The following is a 25,691-nucleotide window of genomic DNA, read 5'->3' as shown; positions in this document are numbered from 1 at the left end:
TTAAGGAAAAACACTCCACTGCCAATTTATTTTAAAAAGGGTTGTGTGTTATTCTAAGGTTTGTCTGTATAATTTTACAACCGTTGAAAATTACAGAACTGTAATGATCTAATACTATTAACAGCCATTCAGAGAAAAACTCCCTCCCCTTCCGAAACCATCACAGGCAGGAGGGAAAATGTCCCAGGAAATATGCCAATCAGAACTCTGGCCTCTAGCCTGGCAGAAACAGAAAGATAAGAGAACAAACTGGACTAAGATGTGGTGTTTGCATGTGTCTGACTTGCAAGGGGAGGGGTGGCTTTGTCCTTGGCCGTGGTCTCCCAGAGGCAGTGCCTGCTTATCCCGGTGAAGCTGCCATCACTTCACTTGCTGCTCTCACCGCTGCACTTTGTCACTTCCTCCTCTTTTATGTGTCATGGAAGTCTTTCAGCAGGGTCCTCCGTCTCTGCTCTGCTATGTGCATCTGATTCTCTAAGTCCTGGTAAAGAAGATAGACACTGTTAGCATGAACTCCAGAGCAGAGCTCCTTTTCTTTAGGGAGGCACTCAGCTCCAGCCTGAGAAGAACCAACCTTCCCAAAAAAGCCCAGATACTTTTCCTTTGGACATGGGCTCCCTCTGCAGTTACTTGGCTCCTGCTCTGTCTAAAAAGCTGCACACTGTAAGGAATCTGCTCTTCACCACAGGGCTACATGCAGCTTCCTCTAGAGCTTTGCTGGTCCTGTTTCAGTCTGCAGGGCTCCCTGCAGCCCTCCCTCCTTCTGTGAGCACTGGCTGCTTCAATGTGAGTGTCTGGGTCTAGCTTCTCAGAACTCTACCTGACTGCCTTAGCACTTCTGCAGAAGTGTTAGGCACAACCAACAAGACCAGGCCAGCAGGCTCAAGCAAGCAGAACACTCACCCCTCTGTCATAGCTGTCTGCTCGCTCCACCTTCCATGAGAGATTTTCAATTTCAGCTTCCAGCTGGGCCTGCTGGTATTCAAACTGCAAAGAGCAAAATTAGAGACAAGCCACAAGAATCTAGTTTAGTGGAGCAACTTCATGCTGCACACTAGACTTGAGGAGCAGACAAATGTGTTCTGCTGACAGCTGTGCTGGCAGAGCAGGTTTGTGCCTCCTCCTTATCTGCCTTTAGCTACACAGCATCACCCCTCCCAGGAGTTTGTTGTGGAAGAATTCCCCAACTAACCCAGGCACCTCAAAAAACACTGCAAGTGACAAACATCTCCCAATTCAGTTCATTTTTGCCATAAATGGGTCAGGAAATGCTCCTGGGAACAGCTCTGCAGGCAGAGCAGAGAGACTGTTAACCACTGCTGGCAGCAGTAACTTGTTCCACTGGCATAGTTGGATCCAGAAGGTAACATCTGACCACAGCCTCAGAGAGTACATATGATGCTACAGGGAAAGACTGGATAACAGGTTTTACTGGGCAACTGAGTCAAAGAAACAACCTCTTCAGTGAATTCAGGGCTATTTTTGGACACGTCCAGCCCAGGGGATGCTCCAAGCCAGCACAGAATTTACAGCAGGAATAAAAAGCAGAGCTACACCCTGATTCAAGGCTGGAAAAGCTACTCTCCAGCAGGTCTTCACATGAAATATGGCCCATAGCACTGTGCTAAGTCTTATCAAGGAACAAATACACACTTCCAGCCTCAAAACATTCTGGATAAATTGCTTGTTAGTGAAAGTGCAGCCAAGTGCCCTGGAAAAATAATGTAATGTCATGTATCAAAGGACTGAGTTGCTGGTCAACTGGAGGTGAAAGGTGCAAAACCACCTATTGTTAGCCCTGTCCCTACCTCAAACTCACAGCTAATACTTCAGACACTGCCAAGCTCTGGAATTCAGCCCATCATGCTGCCAGCTACACCCCAAAAAGCTACCAGCAACAAAATAAATAAATCACAAAACATCTTACCAGTTTCTTTCTGGGACCAGACTCCATGTAGTAGGCATATGGATATGTGTACTGCAGGGTGTAACGACACTGTTGGGGAGTGGGAGTAAGAGAGAAAAGAAGGACAAGAGTCTCAGACTGGAAAGTCAGCACAGTCATATTTGTGTGACCACTACAGGGGCTAAACAGCTTCCTTCTGACAAGCACGACTGGACACTTCATGGTGGAATTTCCTACACCTTCCTGGGCAGAACTTGTGTAGTTAAAGTATAACTGCACAGAGGTCACTTCCAGATGAGTTTTGGCTAGTTCATGTTCTAGACCAGAGGTTCTGTCCCACATATCCACAACCCCTGAATTCCCTTCCTCACTTGGTGTTGTGAATTTAGCATTCTGGTGTGCATTCTCTATGCCAAACAAGCCACAACTACCCACCTTTGCAAGTAGTTTTGCAGCATTTTGTAGGTATTGCCAGTCTATCCATGTTCCCAAGTTGTTCATAACTCTTTCTTGGATTTTCTCCTGGATTCGTTGGTACGTCTGTGCCTCCAGCTGTAAGCTTTTATTGTGATTCTCCCACTGCAAGAGATAGGAGTGGGGAGATGGGGAAAGAAAAAAATTACCTAAGACCAGAATACTGCTATGGTGAAGGCAGAAGCTCCAGCAAGCAGAAACTGAAGTGGGAGAGGAGTCCAGCAAGGCAAGACATGCTGTGGGGAAGAACAGCAAGGCAGCACCTCCAGTAGCAAGTGGTGGTGGCTTTATACAACAGGCTGACAGCAGCAAAGAGCAGAGAGCAATCCCAGCTCCTCAGAGTGGGAATGGCCCCTGGTTGCACAGTGACCTTGTGTCTAACGAGATGAAAAGTAATAGTGATTACCCTACTTAAAGGATTTATATAGAAAGGTCAAGAGTTTAAATTAACATTTAACACTGGCTCAGTGAATTCCAACATCCGTGTGCACACTGTAAGCATGGCCATTTCCCAAAGCCTGTTGGTCTGGAGAGCCAGGAATGAAGACATTTATTTTAATCACAGGACTTGGCTCATGGTATGAACAATAAACTCATTTTTAATGGGGAAACAAGTGAAATGCAGCAGCATTGAACCTCTCCCACATTCCCTCTGAGAGGTGCTGCTCTAGAATAGCACTGTATGGCCAGGTGCATTGACCCTGCTGTGTGGACAGAGGTGCTCTGACTGCAACTTTAACACATGTGGTTACATGTGAGTTCACAAAACCTCTTGCACAGTCAGTGGAGTACTGAACATGGCATAGTTTATTTATTCCTTGTCTCTATATAGACATACTGCAAGGAACTGAAGTTGGATCTTGGAAGGCAATGATTGGAGCAATACCCATCTACTGCCGCAGCACTCAGCCTACGGGAAAACAGTACAGTGGCACACAAGCAACACTGATTTTCTCTAGCACAAGGAGTTATTATTTGCTTTGGTTACAATATTACTGGTTTGGATGGGATCTGCAGGGTAGGCTTTTGAGTAGACAACAACAGGGCCTGAAAATTCTGCACAGATTCTCTTTGGGCAGTTTCTTGCACGGAGATTGCTGGCAACGACCTTTGCACCAGGCAGGGAGCATTAAAAGGCTACAGCAGCTCTGGCCAAGGAGATGTCTCCTACCCTCTCAAAATAGAACAAGTACTTCTTAAGGGCCTCCCTGGCCTGTGCTTGCTGACTCTGGTTTACAATATCAGGATTCTCTTTGTACCGACTGCATTCGTAGTACTCGCTGCCGTGAGTCTTCCAGTCTCCCAGACACATCCAGCAGAAGTCTGCAGAAAACAGCAAAAAACCCACTGTGATGCACAGGCAAAAAAAACTTCTGGGAAAGAAAAGATTCAGGAGACACAGCCCATCTGTTTTCAGAAAGTTCTGTTAAGCCAAGAAACATCTACCTTTTCTGTCATCTTGCATAATGGAACACAATAGTGAGCCAGAAACACCAGCCTGTCTTGAAGATTTTCATCGTACAGCCTCCCGTGTGCTGCATCCTGTGCACCAAGACCAATGGGTAGAACTGTGCTTGTGCTCTGCACAGGTTGTCACTCTAGGTTAAAGAAGGCTGCAGTCTTTTTTGTGAGTTGCATCCTCCCCACCACTGGCACCCTGCCCCATGAGGACGTCTGGCTGAATAAAATATGAACAATCGGATCCAGAAGTGAACTAACTCATGCAAAAGGAAATTTGCTCTCAGATCTCTTGAGAAGGGAACTACCCAGATAACTTCAGATAGCAGTGATTTAGGACACTTCAAGTTAGGAGCCACTGAACTGGGAAGAAAAGTGGAGGAAAGACAGCAATAGCAAAACCCGCATGACAGTTTCCTGATTTCAGGGCGAGGCTGTCAGTGTTCTGCTGGGAAGGAAAAAAGATGCAGATTTAAGTTGCTACAATAGGAACCACCTCTGTGTTACTCAGAATAAGAGACTGAAATTGCTATTTCCAGAGTTCACCAGCCTTCTGGAGTGCTAGTCACTGTGGTACCTTGGCACTTGCCTGCTCACCCTTGTCACAGAGCTCCATCAAATCACGTCCAGTGCTGCTGAGGACCCCAAAGCAAAGGAAATGAGAGAGGACAGTAATCTTTCACCATCTTCCAAATAAGGTTCTGATATTACTATATTTCCTGGTGGCACACTTAATTTAAAAGGCTGAGTACAAACTACCTTGCTCCAAGACATAAAAAATTAATTCTGCCATGAAAAGATAAGTGCAAGAACAGGCTGTCACTTTGTAGGACCACACCATGGGCCAAAGACACTCAGGCTGCCAACTGCACAGGGGTGGACTCAGAAGTCCAACAGATAACATCATGCAGAACAGTTCCCAGCTCCTGCAGTTTCATCTGGGTTGAAGCTCGTTATTTCCACCACTGAACAGAAGGATTTAAGCTGATTTGAGTCAATGGCTCAGTTCTGCCAGTATTTTCAGCTGGTGATAAATACAGTTACACAGAAAGCACTAAGTATTCTCCTCTGAGATGGATTCCACTGTTAATATTAAGGCAGAGATGGAGATTTCTCTATACAGTGGACATGTCAGGGAGAGGGAGCCAAACCAGCACTGAATCAGAACCCAGCTGAGATCACAGCCAGTGGAGGAAAAAAAAAGAAAAAAAGCTATCACAGACAAGTCTGTAATTAATATCCTGATCCCCTTTTACTAAGGGGAAAAATATATTCCAGTCAATATTCACAATTTGTCTTCATATGACAAAAAAAAGGGAAGTGAACATAATAATTAACTAACATTGCAGAGAAAACTGCTTCCAAGCCCTACTTACCATGCTTGCATTTGGAGCATTGCTGAAAAAGAAGAGACAGGAGGCACTGGTTAGGGAAAAGTGAGGAACAAAAATTTTCTGCTTAGAACAAGGAAGGTCTGAGGTGTTCAGGGAATTGCTCACCATGTGATTGCAGCCTCCATTCTTTTCAATACAGATATTGCACTTGGGACACTGGGGGAACAGAAGCATTTGTTAGATCACACTCTGTCTCTAGCAGCCTTCTGGACAATGACAACACTTGCATGGTTATTCCCCTCCTGCCTGTTTTTTAAATATTCATATTTGTACATAAGAATATTAATATACACACACCCCCTGCCTCCCACTGATTCCTGACAGCTCCATTTAAAAAGGAGGCAGAAAGACAAAGCCAGGGCAGTTACACTGCAGCCCTTGATTGCTTGCTCAGGAAAACAAGTTTGCTGTTGTTATTCTTTGCAAAACTGCAGGTCTCAGTTGCCATTTAGCAGTTGCTCAGGCCTAGGGACATAATTAGCTCATGTAGGACAGAAGCCTCTCCAGCTACTCAGACTACAAGATATTCAGCACCATCTAGAGAATAAAGGCAGTGTATGCACAACTTTTAAAGTTAATTTTATAGGTAGACTGGACTGCATAATTGTAATACTATTTCTTTTTCTTGGGTCTAAATCTACGGAAGTACTTCAGTGTCTAATTTACAGACTTCATCTACCCCATTTTGCTGTCCTCACCAAATGAAGATTTGTTTCCCTCACCTTCCAGTTCAGAGTACCCCAGGCAGCTGCTCATGTTCAAACACCACTAGTGCTTTATTTGGTATTCCACTCTTACCACACTCTTCTCCTATTTTAAACACATCTCCATGGATCATTTCACAAGAGCCACAATTTGCTAGTCTGTGGGAGGGCAGTACACCTGGCTGCCAAAGACACACACCAGGTCTGCAATAAGGACCACTAAGCCTGTAGTAAGGACCATGAGGCCCTCGATGCAGAAGGGCAGCTGGACTCCCTGCATAAAGTGCTCCCAAAGCATCCAGTTGTGTTATACAACAGTCCTGAGGGAGCTGTGAGAATTTGCTGTCTACGAAACAGCAACACACGATGCTACGTATGTAGAGAATTGTATCTTGCTTCCCAGGCAGGACTTAGAGGATAAGAAAAAACCCCTGCAGGTGCTTGTCCTTACGTCTTTAGTGTGAGCACTGATGTAGTTGGCTGTTTCGGAGTCATCTGCACACTTGGTGAGCCACTTCCTGATGGTGGCACAGTCTGTGGGCGCGTGGTACATCTGCCGGCACTTGAAGCTTCACGGGGGCAGGAGAACAGAAAGAAAGAAAAAGACATGTTGATTTCCAAGGAGGTGACCTGAATGGAGATTTTCCTGATGACTAAAATCTGGGAGGCCAAGCAAGGGTAAGGGACACAATGTGTATTACTAGAGTGCAAGGACCAAGGCTGAACCCCCACACTCTTGTGCAGACACCAGGGTCAGGATGAGGGTGAACTGAGGCCTTCAGTGACAGATCATGTGTCTGGGGGCTGGCACAGCCCCCCCCTAGAGTCTACCTGTCTGCTCTAACATGACAGCAGAGGCCTGGGCCATACCAGTGGCTTTACAAGTGACTTCAGGGGTAGGTATCAGGTACCTGCATCAGCATGACCTTGCCATCCTCAGGTGAGGAAGCACCATTTGCATGGAGAGACCAGTAAGCTGGGTCTCTAAACCAGTTGCATTGTGCTCCACAGACATTCTCAACAGCAGTGATTATGGAAATCCAGGAGCAGATGACACTTAAGCAGCTCTGTAAGCTTTCTTTTTGCTTGTCCCTTACATGCTTGACATCAGAGCAGGAACATTAGCTTTCCTGTTCAGCAGAAATTTATTCTCACGTGAGCCTCAAAACACAACAGACACTCTGGGAGTCAAATAGTTGTAATAAACTTAAAAATTCAATACCAGCAGACAGCCTGATGCCTCTACATCCATAACCAGAACCTCCAGCAGTCACTATTCCTGACCAGAATTTGTAACATAGCCAAAACATGAGAATGGAAGATTTGAAAATCCTTAATTACTTAAGCTCTGCATTCCCTGGTTGTTGGAACATCCAGCTCCCAAGGAGTTTAGGGAGTGAGGGAAGGGCTGACCACCTGCAGAAGTCAGACCCCAAGTGTCTGATTACTCAGGCTAACTCAAGTTACAAACAACTCTAGCAAAGCATTTGGGATGCTTCTACACACTGAACCTGTTGGCAAGCAAAGGGAGTAGCTCAGAGGACAGCACACACTTTCCCCATGATCTTTAACCTTCTCTGCTGCTTACCAGAAGACCTCATTGCAACGATTGCACTGCACTCGCCGGGCTTTTGGCTCCTGTACCTGTATGACCATAGGGCAATCAGCACCAGGACACAGCTGCAGCTGATAATGGCTCTGTGAACATACCAAGGTGGTAAGATCAGCAGTGGGTGCAGAGGAGCATTATCTTGATCTGCTCAGACTTAACCACCCCTATCCTCAAAACCACACAAGTCAGTATTTCTTCTTGAAAAAGACAGTGAAAATTGTCACTAGATCTTAGCTAACAGAACAGACAAACCTCTTCCACATCAGGAAGGGTAGAGCTTACAGCTTCTCTAGAACATGGAATTCAAATGGAGGGTTACAGACCAAGTAAGCACAGCAACACAACCATAAGATCCCACCAAGAGTTTTACTCCATGTGAGCTCTTTCCCCTTATGCCCCAGAATGTACTCAGGTGCTCTCCTGTGGTGGCTGTTCCCTTGCAAGGGGTGTTTTATAGAAGAGAGGTGACAACACTCTTTTGTACTGCTTCACTGCTGCTTGAGTTTTCCCAGTCTGTTTCCAGTTACCTGAATACTCTCTGCACATTTAACCCTTACAATTTCCACTTTAATTTCCAAAAACCTCACATAAAATGTTATTGAGCAAGCCAACTCAGTTCAGCTACACTAATATGAGTGACTTATTTTACAGAACCTAAAATATCTATGCAAGAGCTAAAAGGACTTTAAAATTCAGATTGAAGTTCTCAGCTGCAACACTCTGAGAATTCTGCTTCAGGAAAAGAGCCAAGGAGTTACTGGGTGACCTTACAGCAGAATTTACTTTGGCAACCTGCTAGAGCATTTTGTCAGTGAGGCTGTCCTCCAGGAACAGCCACATCATGTTTATTAGAGACAATTTTGCTGCAGTTACTGCATTTCTGATCAAAGGTGCAAGACACTTCAAACTAAATTTCTGTAGGTCACTGGCAAATTGATCCAGGGTACTTTAAAACTGAAAAAAGACCCCTATACCTCCACGTAGTCCCTGAAGAGGTAGCGCCTGTATTTGTCTTTCAGCTCTTCACTAGGCAGCAATGGAAACACAAAGTCTTCTGGTGTCCGAAGCAGGCAGTCCTGAGCCATGCAGGAGACCCCTGAGAAGGGAAAGCAACATTTTAGCACAGATTACTCTGAGGAGTGAATGCTCAGAGAGCATTCAACACAGTTTCCTAGGTGCCATCTGTTGTTGTGGCAAGAGGGACACAACTGTGAAACAAATCTAAGAGGGCCGCTGAAAAGCTGAAGCCCAACTGTCTTCACTGAAAGATGACAGGGCACACGTGCATCCAGGGCTTCAACCAGTATTCACAAGGTCAGTTTTAAAGCAGAAAACTGCATGTTACTGCCATGCCAGCATGAAGGACAGGTTAGGAAAAACCCAGAGCAACTCTGACAACTACTGGCTTCTACCCAACACAAAGGGAACAAACGTTTGCATCCATAAGCAGTCCAGGGGCAGTGCAACAACACATCGTAGGAGATGCAAACTCAAAACACAGCAGGTTTGCAGCTTCTACCTTGTTACTGTCATGCTCTTGAGATCACAAGGGCAGAAGAACAGCAAAGGATCTATGGAGTTGCACCTTTTGTTAGGCAGGAGTAGTGCTCTCGTGGTGCTAACACTAACCAGGCATTCAGGTAAGACCACTAGTTCAAGGTGAGTCTGTCAGAAATACTCATTCCATGCTCGGTTTTCTCATGACCAGACATTTTAGAGCAAATCAGCCAGTCCTCACCAGCAAAGCCAACATGACAAACAGACCCAGGACCATTTCTGCCTTGAACTCACCAACTCCGACACCATCCTTGACCAGCACTGTACAATGCTGCTCCCAACAACTGCGACAGAACTGGTGCTGACAAGCCAGGGAGAGCAAGTTCTCCTTCCGGACAAACTGCATGCACACCGCGCAGTGATGGGAGGAATGTACCATTGCCTGGGAGAGAGACAGATCAGCATTAGGGTGACAGCATCCCAGCTCTCCCAGAGCATTCTCACCTCAGCCACAAGCACCCCCATCACCCTCACTGAGACATTGGTCTCAGGTGAGCTCCTGGACAGAACAAGTTCATAGGCAGCTGCTGTGCTGGAGAGCTGCACTGGCCTGACAGTCAGGCCTTCTCATTAACTTTTTTAATTTCAGGGAGCACAACAGATTAACAGTCACTGAACAGCTCTCACCTCTAATCTAGTGCCACCCAGACCCCTACTTTTCTAGTTCTTACTCTTGCCTTGTTTGAAAAATGAGGGAATATATAATTGTGTTATCCTTCCCAGAATTCACTGACATTCTTTGTTAGCTGGGTCAGACTCTCACTGTTCCACAGGCCCTAGAGAGCAGCTGTATCTGGAAGCAGGCTCAGCAGTGCCCTCTTACTGGACAATGATTTTAGGTAAGAGAGAATGCAACTGAAAGTGCAGTGTGTAGAGTGTTTATACCAAGAGAAGAAGGAGTTCACAGACCATCCTCTTCTGCCTATGATAGACCTGGCAAAGGGCATCATCCCTTCAGCTGAAAAGGATCAGAGGGTTTGTTTCAAGTCAGGCATAATTCTGCTATTGCTTCACCACTGGGAAGCAGTCTGGATCCCCCCTCAGGTAGCACAGAACCAAGCCCTAGGCAACAGATGTAGCTGTAACAGATCTCAGCTCACCCTTGGGACTTGAAGAACTAGGTCTAGCACATCATCTTGAAACTGCTAACAGCTTCTGTAGAGCCTTCTTTTATGTTCCTATTTCCCTTTTCACTGAGAAGTCCTAGTATCAGTTTTCATCTCCTTAAACCTTTGCTACCCTTGGAGAAGCCTGTGCAGGACAGCTGTCAGCTCCCATGCCTGGCCCTGCATACCAGAGATGCAGAGGAGCTGCACCATCACACCCAGCCACATGACCAACAGAGCTTCTTTTATAGCATGACCAGGCAGAAAAGGAAATCAAGCAACTTTATTCTAAGCAGCCTCAGTTATGGACCAGAACAAGATTCACCCAGTCTGCAACTGTGCTGATGGGCTCCATGAACTGCTGAACTGGCCCAGCAAGCCCAGTGCCTCAGCCAGCTCTCGTCTGAGCTCACCACTGTAGCTTCACCCTGCAGGGCCAGTGCTCTTCAGTATGAGCATCTGCCCCCAAAATATCATCATTCTGCTTTAGGAGCTGAAGCACAGAGCAACTTGCCCCAGCACACACAAAAGAACGGTAATGAATTGCCTACCAAACCAAGTTTGTCATGATTTCAGCTAACCTTTTAACTGTAATATCTTTCTTCCCAAAATGAAATCACCATTGCAGTGGAAAGTACTTAAGTGGCAGCTTATACAAGAACCAGACAAATGTCAAAGTATACAGACTTATTTGTAGGTCTGTCAAATAGAAAATATCTTTTTCTGAAGCTCACTCCTGTCAGCTGTGTTAGCACTTTCAGTCTCTGCTAGTTACAAGTCAGTTCAGATGCCAAATCAGGCCTTTAAAACCTCCCCTCCCCCCAGCCCAAAGAGTGTTTCTCAGATGTAATATTTCATCACTCAAAATCTGACACACGTTCCCGGGGCAACTGCAGATTGTACCAAAACACCCACTGTGAATGAAACCTGTAAACATGCAACAGGAAAATTCTATTTAAGGGGGAGGGAAGGAGTATCTAAAGACCTGTGCAGCACTGGATGCAAAACAAGCTGTTGGTTCAAATATCACTGCTGACTAGCTCAGCAGCAACACCACTGGGAGATTTGGCCTCAGCATCCCTGGGCAGAGCAGTGCAGCAAACAGTCACTGCAGGGGAAAAAAAAAATTAAAATAAATCTCTGTTCCAGCCACAGACAAACTCTGTTCACTCTGTGCAGGACAAGCTCCCCTTGAGTGTCTGTTACAGAGAGAGGAGAATTGGAAGTAGCCAAGCCCATGCACTCTGTTGCTTCCCTTGTGTACCACCACTCCTGCCAAAAATATTAGCTTAATTTTCTTGAGTAATTCTTGAACACTACCTGCAAGGCAACAGCAAACCTGCTATTTAAACATCAGACGCTTCTTGAACGCATTCTTCTTTAAAAAGTAAACCCAGCATTGAGTTGGGCTGTTGGACCTGAGCTTGCAAAGGGTTAATATGGGACAGACTATGGCTAGTAATGCAATCCTCCAATGAGGTGGGTCAGAGGTGTCTGCCAAGGGAACAGACCAAAATAGTTAGCATACTTACATGTTTGGATGAGATGGGCTGAACTCGTGCCTCTACTAGCAATTGGGCAGCATTAGACTTGTGCCTGGAAAGGCAATTGAAGAATGATCAAATCAATTTCTGAATACATTCTGCTCTGTTAAAACAATCCTTCTTGCCTGAATAAATAATAGGCTCTGTGCAAATGACAGGGTAGCTTTCAAAAAGGAAAGTGGAAATGTGTCCTGTGTGAGGCTCCCTCACATAGTGAACTAAACTCTCATCAACTTTCTGAGTTGCTTCAAAATCAGAAACAAGAACCACACTTCTGCCACTAATGGATTAACATTTCCCTCACACTCCTTGATGAATATTTTTCTGCAGTTCTCTCCCTCCCCCCAAAAGGTTATTTTTGAAGCTAAGATGTTCTGTCCACACCCCTAGAGCAGCCCCAAGCCACTGCCCACAATAACACACTCCAGTGAGGCTCCTGTCTGTCTCCTTTTCCTTTGTAAAATCAAGCTATTCTGGGTCAGATCACACTGTAACTCTAACCTGTTATCTAGTTACGTATTTACTCTGTGACAGATTATTACCCTTTACAGATGAAGCTGTCTATCAGCAGCCTTAGAATTAAACATGTTTTGCTGTTTGTGACTTCCATTGAGGAAGAATGTTCATATCTCCAGTAAAAAAATCACCAGTAATTTCAGAAATAGCAGGAGCTGTAAATTCTCCCTCCCCACTAGCACTGAGGTGGTATTATATTTGATAATGTCACTTTGTACCAAGATAGAAGTTTAAGGATTAGATCAGCTGGAGAACAACTTGCAAAGTCACAGCTTTAGAAGTAAAACCTTCCCCAAAATTAGTCTCGTTTAAATCTCATCAGTTGACCTGCAAAATTGCCCTGAGCTGCTATGCAGGAATCTCACCCTCCCATTCCCCAGAGAAAAACTTTCAGAGGATGCCTGGTGACCACCCAGGCACCTACCAAAGATGCTGCGGCAACATCCATACGTTGCCCATGTGTTCTCTGGATGAAGTTACTGGCTACAGGGCCAAAAATGGCATGGCAGAGTGAGTCAGGCTGATGTGCTCTCTATTTTCAGACAATGTTCAGCTCTGAGCCAGTGTTTTCTGGAGGGGCTGCCAGACAGCAGTGCCTCCTGACACATTTCCGTACATGTTTGGGCAGAGTCTGAACTCTCCTTTTGAAATCAGCTGGAGGGCTTTGCTACAGTGACACTGACCAAGAAACCAAGGGGCTGCACTTCTCATTTCTCTCACACCATCTTCTGCTCTCCAAATGCTAGTCAGCTTGGAAAACATCACTTATGTTCAGAAGGAGCAAAAACTTAAATGTGAATCTATTACTAAAGAATACATCAGCATAAGATCAGTGTTCTTTACGATTTATGGCTCAAGTTCAAAACAGAACATATGTTATCCTTATATTTGTTACAATAAATAAATGTAGATGGAACACTCTCAATCTGTTATCTCAAAGTTCAAGCTAAATGCATCTACAGGGCTTCCAGCATGATGATAATTCCTCAGACTGAAAGACATTTGCCACCACTAAGCTCTCCCTGTTTTGAAATTTCTTACAGGCAATGCAGCCTCAGCAGAACATTGCTTTTCCTCTGCTGCCTGGAATGGACTGTGTGGTCTGCTTTCAGGTTCAAAGACACTTGTCAAAAAGACATCTTGAGCAATCTTGCAAGCAAGGGGGAAAAGCACTGAGCCCAGAAGAGATGAGACTATTTACACTTACCTTTCCAAAATCTCGGAGATTTGCCAGTGGAAACTAACTAATACTAGCTTTGCAACAGCATGTGATACCTAGGTGGAGAATAATAAAAAAAAGCTAAGTTAGGCACATTTTGAGGCTATACCTCTGTTTATGACTATGATCTTATTAAACTAATAAGTTGTACAAACTTAATATAATATCTGAGTGATACTCAATTCCCATTAAACCACTAGACATAATGTTCACAGTCAGTGCATCTGCAATATACAGGTTGGAATGAAGCATGGATGTACCCAAACTCACTCATACTCCTAGAACAGCAGAGAGGAAAGAATCAAGAACTGGCTTAGCTGCTCTGGGAATCTCCACATCTAGTCCTGACTGCAGTTGCCACTTGAGAGGGACCAGAGTGGGATCAGGGTTCTTGCTAAGTGTGCAAAGTAGAAACCACGGGGCAGACAGATACCACTTACTGAGCTGGAGAAGCAGCAAATGAAGGCATGTTGTGACAGCAAAGTGAAGAGGGGAAAGCTAAAACATTTTCCCAAGCCTTCACCACAGAACAGAAAGTTGCATGCTGGACTGGAATAGGAAGATGGAAAGCTCCTGTGACAAGGACTATTTCCATGCAGAGTTGCCTGCATTACGAGGACTCCTGGCAAGCACTAGCACAGTCCATGTTAGCCTGAGCATCCTCTAGAATACTGCAACACAACGTTTAAAGTCATGTTACAAGGCTACAAGCAAACAAGTTATCCTTTGCTTCTATGTATTTGTTTATTTCAGAAGAAAACAGCCTGGTCTGCTAGCACCAAGAGGCTTCTACCCACCAAGACTACAGGCATCTGCTGAGCTGCTAGACATTCAATCTGCCTCTCAAGCCCTTCATACAGATTTCAGGCCCACAGAGCTCAAACAAAGCAGGTACCCTGCAAACGGGACACCTTTTATTCCAGGGGGATTCAGATGGCTCATGACTCCTGCCTCCTCACTCCCCTCTGTGCTACCAAGCACCTTGGCAAGCCCAGTGATCTGCACATTCTGCATTCCAACACCCTCTGACATCTTAACTTCCCACACTCCAAGACAAGCTATCACCATAGCCCCTCTCTCTATTATACACATAGAAAACAACTCCTTCTGTCCCAGATGCAGGAAGAGCTCTTTTTTTCCCCTCAAGAAGCTGTTAGTCCCAATCAGCAGCTGAAAAGCTGTAAGACTTCTTGAATCCTGCTACAGGTGAATGACAGGATCAGATGGACTGGCAACACAGACACACAGTGAACCCAACACAAGCCTGAAAGAAAAAACAAGCAGTGGGCACTCCTGCAAACCAGAGAGGTTCTGCACACCTAGGGGCCGTGTATTCATTAATCTTCTAAACTTACCCCACTGAAGAGGTGCAGTTTCACAACAACTGACCTATTCCTGCCACATGATATTGCCCTGGCCCTGACACAGGCATTTGTCAGGGCTGGATGGTTGGTTCAGTGAGCTAAACCAGTGCAGCCCAATGCACGAGGCAGCTGGGGTTTTTAAACACCTCTTATCCACCCCTCCTTTCCGATTTGCCCACTTCACTGGCCGCTGAGAAATACCAAGTAATAAAAGAGTCATTTTCAATGCTCAAATAACCCTTCTTCTAGAAGAACTTGAACCATTAGCTCATGCTGTGTAAGATCTGCTGTGTCACCTTCCTCGACTTTACCAGAAACGTGACCCTCAGCAAACAAAGGCTGCCCAGGCATGTCGCCCTCCCTCCCAGCGCAGAAGGGTGATCAGAAGGAACACCCGGGGCTGCTGCTGGCAACACACACCTTCTGCTCCAGTTTGTATGGATCAAGTGCCACCTCCAGCCTGGGGTGGGTTGTTATCTTAAGCCCCCAGGCTGTCAGACCCAGACAGACACCTTGGGAGTTGCTTGAACAAGGAAGACATCTGCATTTTGCATTTGTAAAACAAACAAGCATCAGGAATGTGGTCTCTACAAGACTGGCTTCCTGCAAATGCAAACCACATGCTAATGAATCATTCTCTAACAGCAATGAAATTATTCTGCAGTAGCAGCAAGGAAGAACTACCATCCTGACAAAAAAAACCCAATCAAACCACCAGACTTAAATGGGAAGTTCATCTGTAACATGAAAATGAGTGGTTTTCAGCTGGATTTTCAGAACCTGAGGTGTAGCACCCACTGCAGGATCATGATTCCATGAAGTCACTTGTTCCCAGAGAAGGAACCAAGTATATTCAAGAATAAAGATGTACAGAAGAGAAATACAAATCCCAGCACGTGTTTCTGAAATCTAACAAACTACCCTAATAGAATCAAATGCTTTTGAGTAAAACTGTTTAACAGGTAAAATCAGGAATTAATGCTTCAGAAAGATGTCGAATGAATATAGATCTAGAAGAATAACAAAGCTCCTGTGAACATTCCTATTTTGCTCCAACTGCAAGCACTGATTAGACCAGCTCTACTGCTAATTTTATTACTTTAATCAAACAAGCACCCAAGAATAAAATATTTTCAATTCATAAAGCCAGGTTCATGACATGAGTTCACTTTTATAAAAGCCCTGATGCAGAACGTTCTGATACTACCTAGTTTGAGTGCCTAAAACCTCTGCAAACAAGTCCCAGTTGCAGCCACATACCCACAGACTGCTCGGCACAGAAATACTAGTTCCTACGTGTTATAGATAACATTCAAACTGTAAGAAAGAGGGGTGGGAGAGGAGCAGATGGGGCTGGGGCTGTGCCTGTTGAGTAGAGTCTCACCACAGGACAATTCACATCCTGCTCACCAGCAGCAAGGCTGTTAATTCAGGAGGCAAATGTCAATAACTTCAGGGATTAACACTACTGGAGAGATTCAAGAAAACAAGCATGAGAATTAAAACAAGTATTTAACAAAAGCCTGCTTCTATTGATTAGCCTCCTCACAGCTTCTTCAATGATTGTACATTCACAATGAGTGAATGATTGTAGCAAGTCAGACAGTTTTTCCACAGTAACACCCCAGAATAATTGAATTATTTGTAAGCAGGAGCCAAAACATGCTGAGCACAGAAAAAATACCACTGCAATCAGAAGTTTGGACCATATGTACATCATTCATTACCTTACAGTACTGGAGAAGCAAGGTACAGAAGCTGATACTGCTGGTTGAACTGTTCAGTTAGAAGACCCCAAGATCCCCTCCATATGCACCCACTGCAGCCTGCTTTGGATGTGAGTCTTGGTGGCTGTTCAGGCCTGCTGGGCACTGAGAAGCTCCCTACAATGACAGGCCTCAAACTTATAAAGGGACTGAATCATTACTGAAATGCTTTATCAGTCACCAGGTGCCAGAGAAATCTCGGGTCACCCAAGAACAATAATGCTTTGTCTCAGATATAAAATAAATTTTAAAAGAGGCCACTGATAAATTGCCAGCTTTGTTTATAATTTCCTATTCTCTTTTCAGAATAATAAGACCCAAAAAAGACAGTGAGATAGCCCACTCGGTGTCTTGCTTAGCAGCAGGTCATTTCAGTAAAATACTTGTACACACCACAGGGCAGAAGGGAATGCATCTTCTAGATGCTGTGCTTCTATTTCAGTTTTTGTTTGCAACTGATAAATTGTGCCAATGCTTCTACATAACTTGACCTCTCTAAAACTCTTCTAGCTGTGATTAAATTTATTGAAGTTTAGAAGATGAAAGCTGAAAGCAGTAGTCATGCTGAAAAATGTCTGTTTCCCTTATTCTCATTTCTCCATTTTCTTAAGATCAAAGATCAGCTCAGTCCAGATCTGAACCTTGAATATTTCTAACTCATGCTTCTTTCCTCACAATGGACTGGCAAAGCTGAAGAGAGGGGATCTCATCCAGCCTATAGTTTCAAGTTTCACCTGAAAACAGGAATCTGGTCACCTCAAAAGCCTCTTCCAAACCTCCATCAGCATGACTTACCAGTGACAGAAGGCTGCTGATTGCCAGAAAAAGGCACCAAACACAAATGCTTATCACTGCACTGGAAAAGGGGCACAGTGTCTAATCGGGCAGGAAGGGAGCCAGGAGGAAGCTGCTCCACATAAGGGAAAGACTTTAGTTGTAAAAAAGTCTGGAAAATTTACATAGTTAGACAAAATTAGACTAAAGTAGAACAAAGAAGTAACACCACCACATTAAACACATATCTGTTCATTTTCTGGAAGAGAGCATAGCTTTTTCTTTTTTAAAATTTTTTGTTGTTACTTCCATCTTAATTTATCTCCTGGGTTTTTACTCTCCAAGATAAGCAAAATTATCACACTTCTGAAGGGTGTGAGAGAGTCTGGCACTATCTAGGACAAGACAATACCAAAACAATTTGCAAAGAAGCTCTGCAGATACTTTGCTGGGTTTGGAAAGCTGTAAGACAACTATGTCTCAACTTGCTTCCCCAGCAAGCTGTGTTGTTTGAAGAGCTGAAGTTTCATCTCTCTACAGTGGAAAATCTTTTCAGCCATGCCACTTTGACAGTTGCTAATTCAGACAGAACTATTTCCTAAATGCTAAAAAAACACCATCTTTTGTAGAGCTTATATTCTACAGATATTGCTCATGCATATTTATGTTGCATGCATACCTCATGAGTACATTACACATTTCTCCAAGGGATGGCCTATTTTTTGGAGGTGTGTTTCAAGCCTCACTTTAGCAGAAATATGGCATCAGAAATTTTAAACAAGAATCACGGCATGATTTTCAAAGAGATTCAACTCAGAATGAGTTGGAGGTATTATGATCTGGTTGGAGCTGACATCCCGTGGCTTTGCACCAAGCTGACAATTCATGTTAGATCAGGGTTGCACTGAAATGCCCGGCTGAGATGAACACAAACCTGGCATAAAGAAATGCAGCTCCCATTTCTTATGTTTCCCTTAATCAAAGGTTTTTACACAAATAGATTTAAGCAAATAGGATTAATCCTGAGAAGCATTTCTTTTAATCCATCAACAGCTTTTGTTAGTTCTACAAGGAAAGGATGAACTTGGGAAGATATTAGTTTGTGTTGCACCAAAACTTCTAAAACCACACTCTTAAATTCTTTACAACAGTAAAAACACACAGACCAAGAGACTCCAAAACTGCTGCTGTTGGTGAGCAATGATGGACAAAACAGAGACTGAATTGAGTTCCCATTAGAGAACAGTAACACCTTAGAAAGAAAACATACTTTGTATTGCATAATTTTGCTTAAGAATAAAATACTTTCAGACATGCTTTACTTAGGGATGCTGAGGTGAAGAAAGTGACCCACACATGGAAAAAATACTATTTTGCATTAATTTATCTGAGGAAAGCAGATCTGATTCCCTCCATGCCCCACTGGAAAATCTATCACTGTCCTGTTTTTACTGGAGGGTTTCTCAGAAAACTGCAGAAGTATTAGGAATTAAGAAATAAAAGGGCAAGGAGAATGCTTTTTTTTTTGGACCACATATTCTCCTTTGCTTTGATCTACCCCTTTTTTAAGCAGACTTCCAATATGCAACCCTGGTAGAAGACTCATGAAGATGCAGGGGCTTGAGCTGTGATTAACATCACCTGCTATAAACACCCCAAGAGTTCAAAGTCTTGCAGCAAAGTCCTTTTTATCTGTTACAGGTTTCTAAGCACTAGAATGCTGTTTCCAAAACTGAACTCAAATGTATTTCACCCATCAGAGGAAAAAAGAAAACTTACAACAAAATCAGATCCTCTACTTTTTTTTTTTTTCTGGGTTCAGTCGAGCTTAAAAAAAACTGGGGAAAACCCCTCCATCTTTAGATTTCACTTGCCTCAATGCTTACAATTTGTCTGCCATTTCAGCCCCTCTCCTGATTACAGAGTGCAGGCTGCACCAGGGAAAGAAGTGCAATTTAGAATCTGCAGCTGCAGTCTTGACACCATGGAATAAGCCTGATAAAGAGCACTACATCAGCTACGCTTCATCACAGGCTTTTAATCTGCACCCCATCACTCACCCTCTGGCATGCAGAGACCTGGTGTCAGCCCACAAGATTAGAAGCATATTTAGGAGACAGCCCAGTTTGGGAATGGCAAACACTGCTGGTGTTAAACACATAGATTGTGAAGCTGTTGGTGCACAACCTAGTTGGCCACACACTGAAGAAAGGGGATATGGGGTTAAATCCTAACTTCTTCTCTGCAGTTACACATTGCTTTAATCCACCTGCTCTCCTACACAGGACAGCAACAATTTCAGCTGCAGCTGCCAACAAACAGGATCAGGACTCAGCTAGGAAATCTCAACACACGTATTTCTCAAGCTGTTAGGCTATTCTTCCCAAGGAGGTTCAGAAATAAATTAAAAAAGAAAAAAAGAAGAAAAAAAAATTAAGCAAGATGGTATGCCAGAAGGCATCATTACAAAATAGCTAGGAGATTCCTATTCCTTCTTTGAAAGATTTACAGCTAAAGAAATGCAGCAAAAAAGCTGTAAGACAGCACAGGGATAGAAGGCTGACATAAGACTCCCTCAAGCTCTTCTCTCCAACATAAGTTAGTGTCTGAGAGCATCAGCACCCATTGCATGGTGTTCCCTGCATGCTGCCAAAACCCCCAGCAACACACCCCAGTGCTACCCTCATCAGCCCAGCCTCTGCCTAGCTGCTTTCCCTGCAAAACACAGGAGAAGTGGACAGTTCCTTCAGGCTGGCAGAAAGGAGGATGTGGAGGGTGCACAGGGGTTAAGGGAAGGGCAGGAGATAACCTAGATCTCCACAACTGTGACCAGTGGCACAGGCAGCCAGTGGAGCTGTGCACACAGCCACAGCAGCACGCACACAGGGCTTAGCCAACTTTGCAGTGAGTAATCCCTGTTCTGTCCCAAATAACAGAGTCCTTTACTTGACAATCCCAGCTTCTAAGGGCATTTCTCTTTTGTTATAAAAAGATGAAGAGGAGGAACATCTGCTTTGTAAAGCAGTGTTTCACAGAACACAACGTAGCCCACTCGTGCTGTGCCATCCTTACCAGGCACCACACACACGCTTGGCAATGCACTTCAGCTGCCTCAAGCCTCCCGTGCTCATGGTGCCCAGCTGTAAGCTTGCAACATGAAACAGTTACTGAAAGATTGTTTCAGTATATTTAATGACTTGCCTCTACCTCCCACCAAGATCACACTCATCAACAGCTGTGAACAGATTTTTTTTGCTCTCTGCAGAGTCATCCTGGCTGTAAGATACACTTCAGGCGTGAATCACAAAGAAATGTGTGGGTTATAATCACCCTTCACATTTGTGGCTCATTTTTCCAATCAAGTTGAGAATTTTGACAGTCCTGGGCAATAAGGAGCAAAACTGATTTCTCTTCTCTAAGGACAAAATTGCCACAAGGTTGCAAGGCCTGGGCTCTCCAGCCAGCTCTCTTATCTTACTGACCAGAAGTACAGGAAAACTTACTATACTTAAAAAAAAAAACAATAATCAACATTTAGAAGCCAAAATAAAGCACATACTGAAGACAGTTACAGACTTATTCATGTCCTCATGATGTTTAACAGACTACTAAAATACAGGCATTGTGAACTTGGTAGGCAACAACATTGCTTTCACATAGCAGAACTTTCAGAATCTTTCTGTTAGGGGAACAAGAAGCAGGTAAATGACAAAGGTACATCTCACATGTGTGTGCTCCTAAGGGTTACAGCTCAGACTGGATACCCCACATAATGTTGGTTTGATATGAAAAGACAGAACATGGTAGATATCAACCTGCATGGTCTGACTAATCTGGGGCTTACAGGTACTTTGAAATCGCATGTTATCATTGCCAAACAGCACCACAGGGGTTCTGTGGAGAAGTCAAACTTGCCTATCAGGGTCTACCATTTATAATAAATAATATTTAAATATTTACTGACAGTTTACTAATATCTACTAATATTTACCCGTGTTGGTTCTCCGGGACACTAGCTCTGAATGTGAATTTTTCAAACTCTGTCCTTAGGTATGTGCGTTTCAACATTTCACGGGGCTTTAATACTGCTCTGTACTGGAGGTACTCAGGTACAGCTGGTCTCTGATGACTGCCATTTTATGTTTCTTTAAGTCATTGTGGGATCAAAAAGGCTGACCATGCAACACTGCAGCTTTGTTCAAACAAGCAGCCCACAGCCCATCCTGGGTGGGGGTTTGCACAGCCCTAGGGGGAGGCACATGTGCTGCTGTCCTGGCGTCTGGCTCTTTAGGGACTTGTTGTGATCCCATGGAACAAGCACTCAGGGTGCCAGCTCCTTCAGGCAGAGCTGCTCACACAGGCTGCCAATCTCCACACACATGACTCTGGATCTGCTAAAGATGGTATTTGAAAAAGAACTGCTGCCAGCATTCACCACCCAGCTCAGCAAAGGGACTGCTCTGTGTCAGCGCAATTTGAGTGTGCAAAACAGCCTCAGAGGGCTGTGTTTTTATGAGCAAACACTAATTTGGTTGCTTTAAAAAGATGTGACATCAATAAGGTGAGCAAGAATCTATGAAAAAATGGTTTATCTCTGAAAGATCAGTAGTGGTAAGATGGATTAATATATTCAGAACTACGTCATGACATGAAATACTTTGTGAATCCACCAAGTTTTATTCTTCAAGGGACAGGGCTAAAAAAAACACATCACAAACTGTTATTTCAAGGAGCAAGGGAAGTAGACTTTTGCTGTCTGGTAAATATTAGCAGATTACTCACACTGGCAAACTGAAAATTTTAAGTTCTTCAGTTTTACAATTCCTTTGGTTTTAGTGGAAAGGCTGTATCAGTATGAACTGCCTGTAAACCAACACAACTACATCTTTCCTTGTTACCTCATATGAGCAGAAATAGCTTCCTCGTGAGACTGACATTCAGCTTCTAAAAGGACAAAATCAAAGTAACATTTTTTAATAAACTTCAATAGTGATTGATCTGATGCTTTATGTCACCAATTTTAAAAAAAATGGTGAAAACCAGAAAGATCCATCTCCTCACTGAAACAGAGAAACCACTGCCAGTTATTTAGAACACCACAGATATTCCACACTTGTATGGAGACCCTCAGCAGAGCCAGGAAAACAAAACAAACAAACAAACACAATGTGACATCATCACACACTATAATTGCTGGCCAGTGACAGGGTCAACTTTGTTTGTACAACTGTTGAGTATCCTACTGTTTGTAGGCATGTCCTGATACTGCCACTCCAGGACCCACAATCATTCAATGACAACTGACACAGTTATCTTGAAAACAAACTTATTACTATACAATTTTAACTCCTTATTTTTGAAAGATACTGGACTTTTTAATTACATTTGCTTTTAGAAAGAACTGTGGTAAATTCCTTTGCTGGTCTGCAGGCAATAGATCCCATTCTACTTTCCGGAATACTGTCCTTAAGTGTTGACTGTTGGTCGAGTGACCTTTTGAGGAATTAAAATTTGAGGATCTGCTTCAACTCACAGGCCTTTTGGTCAGAGAACCACAGTTTTGGATAATATTGCTTTGAGATTTTTTTTTTTTGCATGTCTCAACAGAGATAGGCTGTCAATTTTAGGGTGCTAAATGAACCCTTCACAGACCTCCAGATTAACAGCACTAACCAAGGAGTAAACATTTCCTCTTCTTTTTCTTGGAAAGCAAGGATCTTCACAAAGTAATGACTAAAACCAAAATTTCAGAGTAGCAATTACAGAGTCCCTCCAGCTTCTGTATGGGTCTGGAATAACCACTGCTGTAGTTGCAGGCCCAGCGCATAGCACAGCTGGTTGTGTCTACCTTGTCTGTACTAATCTTTCTATTCAGAATTCCCCACCTGAGAAAAAGCAAATCAGAAGAACCCAAGGTAAAATTTCCTATGACAGTAAGAGATCCAAGGGAGTACGTTTACTTGCATGCTGGGTTTCAAGCTTTTATCAGACTGGAGATTTTAACTCATATTTGTCTCTAACGGGAGCAGATAAAACCCAAGCATTTTGTTGAGGAGACTGCATTCTTCTATGTTGCATTCAAGCTTCTGAACACATGCAGGGTGCTCAACACCTGACCTGAAGTTATAGCCAGCCAGTGCAAGGTTTGCTCAGTTGCCTGTTTAGCTTCAGCAGGAGTGGGAAGGAGTCAGCTGTAACTCATGAGGAATGAAAAAAGGTAGCCAAGAGGGTTTCCAAGGAAGATCACCCTTTACCCTTGACACTTACAAGAAAATAGGAATTTGACTATCAGCAGATTGTTGAATTGAACTGAGCAAAACAGTTGAAAAACAAATGTTGAAGGTCAATGAGTACAGCAAATGAAATACTATTTATTGAGACTGTTATTAGCTAATAACAGTACAGATTGCAAGTATGAGGATTTAAAGCTCTAAATACTTGCTTCTGGTTTTAAAAGTGTTTAGACAATAAATTAGAGAAAAAACATGCTCAGAATCTGCCCCCCCCCAACTTCAGAAAGTGAATCACCCAATGACAGCACACAGAGACAGAACATGCAAATATGGTTTTGAGCCCATTTATTGCATTATTTTTTTTTCTTTGCTTTAGGGAATTGTATTAGTATATCCATGTCTTCTGATAGCAAATTGCTCAGGCACCATGTCAGGCATTGCCCTCATTGCGCCTCTTGAAGACAGACTTTAATTTACCTTTATCTTCCCCTGTCAGGGGCAACCACTCTTTCTTAAATACAAGCTAGTGCTGAAAAGCACTACATAACCACCAGCTATCACAAGGGAGAGGAGATGAAATCAACAAAATGAACCAGTGTGCCCCAAAAAAACAACCACCATTATCAAAAAACCTCAAGACATTCTGAAAGGTAACTCTTCAAAAGAAAACAAGTTTTTAGAATTCAAGCAAATTAGAGGAAAGAAGTTAACACAGTTCTTACAAAAGTCTTTCTCCCTGTTTATTCATACCATTTAAGTCAATGGAAAATAATGACAACAAATAGTTGAACATGTTCTTCTCACATTCCTTCTTCTCTATGCTTGTTAATTCAAGATAAATTCCTTCCACTCAAGTTTGTCTCCGAAAACTAACAAAATGACAAGTTTCTCTGGGAGAAGGGAGGGGAATGAAGAAACAGGGTTGCTGAAGTATTGTAAGCAAGGATGCTAGGAAACAAAAAGCACATGCTGCAGATACACAATGGACTTCCAAGAAAAAGGCAATTCTGGCTCCACCACTACTAGTGAACAGAGAGTCAGCATGGCAGTTAAACAGCTGAACACTTAGCATGTGGCTTACAAGACCACAGTTTTTCAGGTTTCTATCCAGACTTATTTCTATCTCGTTCATTTTTAAGCAAACAAACAGGTATATTCTTAATATAAAAGGAATCTAAAATGTTATCTCCTTGGGTCATATCTGGGGCCAGATTCCAGCTAGCAGGTTGGTATTATCTGGTCAACTATAATATTTGCTCAATGAGACCTTCAGAAGTCTTGGAAAATGTATTTTAACTTTGGAAACCTGATTTTAAAGGCTAAATAAAGAATTGCTTTTTAAAAATTAATTCAAGAGAACAATATGGCAGGGGTCACCTTTTTGAAGAATGCTCCATTTGAAGGCAAGCAGTAAGGAGCAGAAAAAACATTCTAAATATTCACTTCACTGCTAAGAAGCAAGAGCAACTGGCAGCTGGATCAAAAGTACTGACCAACTCTTGCTATTTGCTCTTTTCTTTTGCCTCCCTTTCCTACAACCTGTAAGGAAGAGCAGACATTAAGAGCTTGAACTGCCCATTCTGAAGAAATCACAGACACAAGTTTGACAGTCAAGAAAGTAAAACTTCATTTTCTGAGGGGGTGAATGCTGGGAACAAGCACAATAGATGGCAAAAATCAGCTAGAGATGCAGCAAAAGGTATGGGTGCACTTCAGAGCCTATTGTTTATAGTCTTTATAGTCCTTCAGGCTTTATGGTTACACTATTTCTACATGACATTCTGATGTGCAAGTAAGGATCAAGAGACCCTCTCATGTTTTAAAAAATGAAGTTTGATTCAGACCAAACAAATAGGAATCCAAACCTAACCAACATGTTTTTTTTATATGCTGCAGTCACTTGCCCTGCTTTCAGGGGCTGCTCCATAGAAAAACAAGCACTAGGAGACCAGCGACAAAGTAGATGCTTAGGTAATTTCAACCCAGGGTCTAGAGCTTAGAAAATTGCTTTCCTCTGACCTGCACTGGGACTGAAGCACATTGAGAAGGTAGAGAAGGAGTCTC

General features: G+C 43.4%; 1 protein-coding gene across 2 annotated transcripts in view; it reads right to left on the bottom strand.

Annotated features, from left to right (window-relative positions):
• The window catches only part of ARIH2 (ariadne RBR E3 ubiquitin protein ligase 2), a 30,834-nt gene continuing 5,143 nt past the window's right edge, over nucleotides 1–25,691 (bottom strand). Inside the window, exons 3-15 of one of the 2 annotated variants that reach the window (XM_051627137.1) lie at nucleotides 13,479–13,546; nucleotides 11,744–11,807; nucleotides 9,340–9,487; nucleotides 8,523–8,644; nucleotides 7,525–7,634; nucleotides 6,388–6,505; nucleotides 5,338–5,388; nucleotides 5,215–5,236; nucleotides 3,552–3,703; nucleotides 2,342–2,485; nucleotides 1,928–1,996; nucleotides 904–987; nucleotides 1–481 (exon numbers count right to left, since the gene is read on the bottom strand). In XM_051627137.1, the coding sequence (XP_051483097.1) occupies nucleotides 410–481; nucleotides 904–987; nucleotides 1,928–1,996; nucleotides 2,342–2,485; nucleotides 3,552–3,703; nucleotides 5,215–5,236; nucleotides 5,338–5,388; nucleotides 6,388–6,505; nucleotides 7,525–7,634; nucleotides 8,523–8,644; nucleotides 9,340–9,487; nucleotides 11,744–11,807; nucleotides 13,479–13,546 (1,224 nt within the window). In that variant the 3' untranslated portion in view covers nucleotides 1–409. Of the gene's footprint in view, nucleotides 482–903; nucleotides 988–1,927; nucleotides 1,997–2,341; nucleotides 2,486–3,551; nucleotides 3,704–5,214; nucleotides 5,237–5,337; nucleotides 5,389–6,387; nucleotides 6,506–7,524; nucleotides 7,635–8,522; nucleotides 8,645–9,339; nucleotides 9,488–11,743; nucleotides 11,808–13,478; nucleotides 13,547–25,691 lie in introns of those variants that run through there. The other variant, XM_051627138.1, reaches the window with a different exon arrangement.

Source organism: Apus apus, chromosome 9 (genome assembly GCF_020740795.1).
Source record: "Apus apus isolate bApuApu2 chromosome 9, bApuApu2.pri.cur, whole genome shotgun sequence".
Lineage (NCBI taxonomy): Eukaryota > Metazoa > Chordata > Aves > Apodiformes > Apodidae > Apus > Apus apus.
This window is presented reverse-complemented; position numbering and strand designations above follow the sequence as displayed.